Source organism: Talpa europaea (genome assembly GCF_964194135.1).
Source record: "Talpa europaea genome assembly, contig: HAP1_SCAFFOLD_175, whole genome shotgun sequence".
NCBI lineage: Eukaryota > Metazoa > Chordata > Mammalia > Eulipotyphla > Talpidae > Talpa > Talpa europaea.
In genome coordinates, this window is record NW_028167945.1 from 10,592 (window position 1) to 17,148 (window position 6,557).

The 6,557-nt window shown below is 48.9% G+C and overlaps 1 protein-coding gene across 1 annotated transcript; it reads left to right on the forward strand.

Annotated features, from left to right (window-relative positions):
• Positions 1–4,980: 4,980 nt before the first annotated feature.
• LOC311188087 (acidic leucine-rich nuclear phosphoprotein 32 family member B-like) lies at positions 4,981–5,951 on the forward strand (the record flags this gene model as incomplete). Its single annotated transcript, XM_084259852.1, has 1 exon — positions 4,981–5,951. One exon carries the CDS (start codon positions 4,981–4,983, stop codon positions 5,758–5,760), a length of 780 nt encoding a protein of 259 aa, XP_084115978.1. The 3' UTR covers positions 5,761–5,951.
• Positions 5,952–6,557: the final 606 nt, after the last annotated feature.

The following is a 6,557-nucleotide window of genomic DNA, read 5'->3' on the forward strand; positions in this document are numbered from 1 at the left end:
GAGCTGGGGTGCAGGACAGGGATGCAGGAGCTGAGAGGATTCACCAGAGACCGAGTGGTGAGCAGATCAGGCAGATGTACTGAAATACACTGCTGAGGGGAGCAGCGGGCAAGACAGGAGAGGTCTGCTGCTCCATGTGGGTCACCTCCCTGGCCAGGGATCAAACTTGTGCTGCAGTGGCTGCAGATAGCTTCATAGTGCTGCGTCTTAACCCCTTGTGCCACCAGAGAGGCCCCTAAATCAACTTTATTTTGAAGGACAGTTTTGGTGGATATAGAATTCTTACTTGGCCTCCTTTTCCTAGAGGGCCTTGAGTATTTCACTGCAGGCTCTTCTGTCCTCTGCTGTTCCTAAGAGAAACCAGCCATTGATCAAATTGTTGCTCCTGGTGCATTAGTCATTTACATGTTTGTAACAATTACTTTAAAGGTATGCAGCTTAAAACAATAAAGATTTGGTATTTCACACATTTTCTGTGGGTGGGGAGTCCAGAGCACTTCAGTTTGGTGATTCCAGCTCGGGGTCTCACGAGGCTGCAATCATGATGTCAGGCCAAAGAAAAGGCTTGATGGACATGGAAGGATCTACGTAAAGGCTCAGCATGTGGCTGCTGGCTCATCCACAGCCTCACTTCCTCACCATGTGATTGTCAACTTATCTGAGTGGCCGCGCACCGCTGGCAGGAGAGAGATCACAGCACCTTTTGAGCCTCACTGTGAAGTGGTGCAGGCGCCCCAGCCTCCTCCATGAGCAGGGAGCCAGCAAGTCCAGGGACTCACAGGAGGGAAACTGGTCTTGACCTCTTGAGCATAAAAAAAAAAACAAAAACAGTGGACATTTGAAAAACTTCTACTGTCCATCATTTGGTCACTAAATATTTATATCCTTTTGTCAAAGAGAGAGAAGTATTCTGATACGTTGTAGAGAGTGGTCAGGCTTTATTCAAACAAGCAACATGGAGAAATCACACTTAATTCCAAATACATTAATGATCTAAGATTTAGCACATCTGGAATCTTTTTTCTTTTTCTGAGGATTCCTTTTCTTCCCCACTGAAGTTGAACATTTGCCAGAACCAGGAAAAATCTGCCTCTGCAGTATGCACAGCTGGACCCCTGCTCTGTTGCTTCAGTCTCCACTTGCTGCATTTTCATCCTGGGTCTTGAAGGATTTGACTTGTTTCCTTGTGATTCAATGTTCAACCAAGGTTTTGGACAGTGTCTATCCAGATGTTGGCTTCCATTCACTTGTTCCTGGTGCACCCAAATACCCAAATGCAGCCACCAAATCTGATGTTTGATTCCTCAATTCAGTAAGGTTTTTGCTTCTGGTTCTCTGAGCGTGTGTGGATTGGGGAAGCCATCAGGCTTAGGTGCAGATTCACAGATTACACCAGGATGAGTCTGTCACTCAAGGGTAGAACGCCCTCTAAGTTCTTTCTGGTTTTCCAGCAGTTTCTCTTGAGTGTCCCACACCTCAGCACAGTTTAGTGGTCATTCAGGGATTAGACAGAGTTTGTATTCAGATTTGCCTCTCCGTCTGTTGTTAAAATACATGTTAATTAAACTATTTGGATATGCCATATTTTAAGGATATACATAAAACCCGTGTAGAAAAATCCATGACTTCCACATGAAGGTAATTTTATTATACATTATATTTTATTATACAATTTTATTATACAACAAATATTGGGGGGCAGATACTGAAAGTTCAGTATGTACTGTCAATATGGTAGCTACTAGCCACATATGGCTTTTTAATTTTAAATGATATATAGTAAAATATGCAATATCTCAGCTTATGAGCCAAATTTCAAGTGTTCAATAGTTAGAGGCACCATATAGTCAGTACAAATATAGAACATTTTTTTTCTTCCAGAACTTTCTGTTGGATAGCACACCTCTTCATGCTTTGGTGCTGGAGACCAGCTCCAGCTTGAAGTCGTGTCAGGGATCTCAGAAAGGAGAGGATGGAGTCGGTGAAAGTTTTTTCTCTTTCTCGGAGGGCTAAGGGGAAGTGGCGCGAGGCAGAAGTGAGGTAGACACAGACACCTTAGTTCATGCAAGTATCTCCTACTGAGGGTCTCAGTGGTTCTTTATTTATACCTTAAGGCAAGCGGTGGGAATACGTCAGCGTAAGCATTGAAGCAGAGCAAAGACAATCAATACATATTTTCTCATGATCATGTAAAGACTCCCTTGACCTTACATCTGTAGGTCATTTCTTTGGTAACCTAAGAACAATTAGTTTCCTAGGTATAGCTCATTTACTAGCATGATCAATCATACAAGACAGCACAACATTTGGCAACAATTAAACTTTTCCAATTACAAAAATGGGTGTAAAATTCCTATTCTATATTCAATTACTAAAATCAGTCTATCTCCTAGTACTCAATTAACTTGGTTAACATATTAATTACTTCAAAATGGTCTAAAACAACTTATCAAATCTATGTAAGTTCTACTGAAGTCTAACTCTTAACTAGAAATTCCTAACCTCCACAAGGCCTGCGAACTATTGACCTCTTGCCTACACCAGGAAATGTATTGTTACCACAAACAGGTACCCCCCAGGTTAGGCTATGGTTTCCAAGCACAGCTGGTTCAGGGCAGCATGTTCTCCATAGTTCTCAGGGCCGAACGAACATTTCTTTCCTAGCTATACCTTTTGCATTATTTACTTTCTTGATACTAATTCAGGTGTAAGAATAACAAATCAATTAATGTCTAGTTCCGAATTGGGTTTTCATATGCCAATTACTAATTAACTTCTGCATTAACCAAGAACAAAGAGGAGAGCTTTAGCAGGCTTTGCCATGGAGACTCCCTAGTTCAGATCTTCTTTGGGAAGTGCAAGAACTCCCCTCTTCTGGGAAGTACAACTTTCCCTCTTCGGGGGAGCACAGGAACTCCCTGCTTCTAGGGAGTCTCCCCCAATGCCCAGACCATGTCAAGAGACAGCATGGGAGGCGCAGCCTGCCGCACTTTGGGAGCATCAAGTCAGATGCATTAAACACATGTAAAATCAAGGGACCAGTATTATCTCTCTTAAAGATGAGGTGAGGTCCCTCGATGGAAATACATATTAAGCAGGTGAAAAACAAAATCAAAAAAGATTATCAGTGGGTCTGGTGCCTCCAGACACAAACAGTCTCAGTTCCAAAGGGAAGCACCTGTCTCTCCACCTCCCTTCTCAGACCAAGGACTCTCTCTCATCATCTCTGAGGAATGAGTTCTCTTCCAGGCATCCAGGGGCAAAGCTCTAAGAAAAACTTCGGAAATAGGACATCCAAACCAAGGAGATGGATTCTGGGAGCTCAATAAGAGACAAAGGCAGAGAACACTTGGGAGACTCCCCCTGGTTCACTGAGAAAAGCATTTCCAAAGTAGGTCTGTGGAACCCTTGAGATCACCCAGAACCTTTTACAGGATCCAGGCAGGGCAAGTTCTCCCTGGGACCTGAAAGTCCTCAGTGGACAAGATCCCCCACTCCCTTCCCTACCTGAGCACTTCTTCTTTCCCTTCACACATGAAGCCACCTTGTGTGCAATGAGCACACCTCCAAAGAAAACCGAGCCGGAAATGAGGACCACGGCAAGGATGGAGAACTGAGGAGGTGGCACTGGAAGGGAAGGGAAGGTCAGACCCTGAACCTGAGGCCTCAGTCTGACCTTCTGAAGGTCTCCAGAAGGGCTTCTGATGCCCCTGAGTCAGCCACGTGCCCACATCTCCCTCCTTACCCCATCTCAGAACTCAGGGTGCTATCAGCCCCTCATGCTGCACATGGCACGTGTATCTCTGCTCCTCTCCAGAAGGCACCTCCACAGCCGCCCACTTCTGAAAGGTTCCATCTCCCCCAGGCCTGGTCTCTACCAGCTCTGTCTCCTGGGTCAGGTCCTCCCCACCTCGCTGCCAGGTCAAGGTGATGTCCGTAGGGTAGAAGCCCAGGGCTCAGCAACTCAGGGTGACCTCATGCTCAGAGATGGGGTGATGGGTCACATATGGCGATTGGGGGCCTGAGTGGGAAGAACCGGAAATTTCATGCTTTGTGTTTCCTGCATGGACACTGAAGCAGCCTCATGTGACCATCCTCCAGTGGACAGAACAATATGCTTGGAGGGAGGAAGCACAAACCCCAGAAACCAGCCTGGTCTGGGAGTCCGGGATAGCAGGTGAGAGCCCAGGGAGGGATGCAGGTCTCTAAGCATTTTGTTACTGACTTGGGTGGAGGGTGATGACACAGACAGGCAGGAGTGAGAGCTCCAAAAATGCTCTCTGACCAAAAAACAGGATCTCGAGAGAGAAACTCATTGTCCCTAAGATGGCTGCCGGCCAAAAGTGAAGGGAGATTTCAGGGGTGGTGTCCCTTCTTTCTTAGGAGAAACTGGATTCCTTAACTGTCCTTCAGAAAAAGTAGGAGCCTCTGGGCCAGTCTTCATCCCAGAGCTTGAAAACGTGGCCGACAGCTCCCTCTCTGGCCAGCAGGGGGCGCTTTCTCACCATGATTCCACTTCCCTGCGGGGTGTGCGCCTCAGGGAGACCAAAGCCCCGCTTCCCCTCTTCAGCCCCGCCCTTCAGTAACCCCGTGGTCTCCCGCCCGCACCCGATCTCCCGCCCTGAATAATCCTAAACTTAAATAAAACCTAAAGGGTGCTTTTTCCCTCCATGGTTTCTCTCCGCTCCCGCGAGTAACTTGGCTCCTGGGGCTCCGCCCGCCGCCCGCCGCCCGCCGCCCGCCGCCCGCCGCCCGCCGCCCGCCGCCCGCCGCCCGCCGCCCGCCGCCCGCCGCCCGCCGCCCGCCGCCCGCCGCCCGCCGCCCGCCGCCCGCCGCCCGCCGCCCGGGACCGCGCCGCCTGCCGCTGCCGCGAGCAGACCCCTCCCGACGGCCCTCGCCGCGCGGGCCGGGAGCCTCTCCCCGCTCCGCCTCTGCCGTGGAAAGTGAAGTTTGAAGAGCGGGGAAGAGGGAATCGTGGAAATGAAGAGGAGGATCCACCTAGAGCCAAGGAACCGGACCCCGGCCGCGGTTCGAGAACTTGTCCTGGACAATTGCAAAGCAAATGACGGGAACATTGAGGGCCTGGCAGATGAATCTGTGAACTTAGAGTTCCTCAGTTTGATAAGTGTAGGCTGGATTTCAGTCTCAAATCTCCCCAAACTACCTAAATTGAAAAAGCTTGAGCTGAGTGACAATAGAATCTTCGGCGTTCTGGACATGTTAGCAGAAAAACTTCCAAATCTCAAACATCTTAACTTAAGTGGAAATAAACTGAAAGACACCAGCACCTTGGAACCTTTGAAAAGGTTGGAATGTCTGAAAAGCCTGGATCTGTGTAACTGTGAGGTCACTGACCTGAATGACCACCGAGAGGGTGTTTTCAAGCTTCTGCCTCGGCTGACCTGTCTGGACGGCTGTGACCAAGAGGATGGAGAAGCCTCCGGCTCAGATGCTGAGGTGGATGGTGTGGATGAAGAGGAGGAGGATGGAGAAGGAGAAGATGCAGAGGAGGAGGAAGATGCGGATGGTGAGGAGGAAGAGTGTGTTGATGAAGAGGATGAGGATGAGGATGAAGATGTAGAAGGGGACGAAGACGAGGACGAAGACGAAGTCAGTGGGGAGGAAGGAGATGTTGGACAGGATGGAGAAGCTGATGAAGATGAAGATGACGAGGATGAGGATGAGGATGAAGAGGAGGAAGAGAGCGGAAAAGGAGAAAAAAGAAAGCGGGAAACAGATGATGAAGGAGAAGATGATTAAAACCCAAATAAACTTAAAAAAAAAAAGAGCGAACTGTTCAGTATTGGTTGGACTGCGCATAAGGATTTGGTAGATGTTTAAAAAAAAAACAGGTAGCTGTGACACAAACCCCAGGACACCCACCCACCCAAAGAGCCAAAGAACAGTTCCTGTGACATTCCGCCCTCCATTGAGTCCCTCTTGGAAATCCACCACCAAGCTTGGAGACTTCACCCCAACAAAATTGTAAGCGTTGTTAGGTTTTCGTGTAAGACTTGCTGTAGCGGGGACAGCTGTGATTGGTGAATCACCATCTGTGACTACCAGTTATGCTGAAGTTGTAACAGCATTTTTACTTTCTGTACAACGAAGAAGCTTTGTAAATAAAATCTTAACATTTTGGGCCTGTTTTTTCATGCTTTCATTTTTTAATGAAATTTTTTATATTAGGACATTTTATGTGTCAACTGACAAAAAAAGGTATTTTTAAGAATTCAAGTGAAATAAACACATTACTCTTTGGTTAAAAAAAAAAAAACCTAAAGGGTGAAAGTCCCGCGGGCTCTTCCCTGGTCAAGGGGCCTGGCAGGGGCCACGGCCTCGGGGGTCACGGGGCCCCGAGACTAGGGGCGGGGGTGGGGGGTGGGGGTGGGGCTGGAGCGGTGACCCGCCCAGGCCAGCGCTGCTCCCCGGCCGGGCTCTGGCTGCGGCGGCCGCGCGGGGCCTCCAGGAGCGCTTGGAGCCTCCGCGCCGAGTGTCTGCGGAGCCGCGTCTCCTCGTCCGACCGCCCGCCCAGGGGGCCGCGGCTCCGCGCTCTG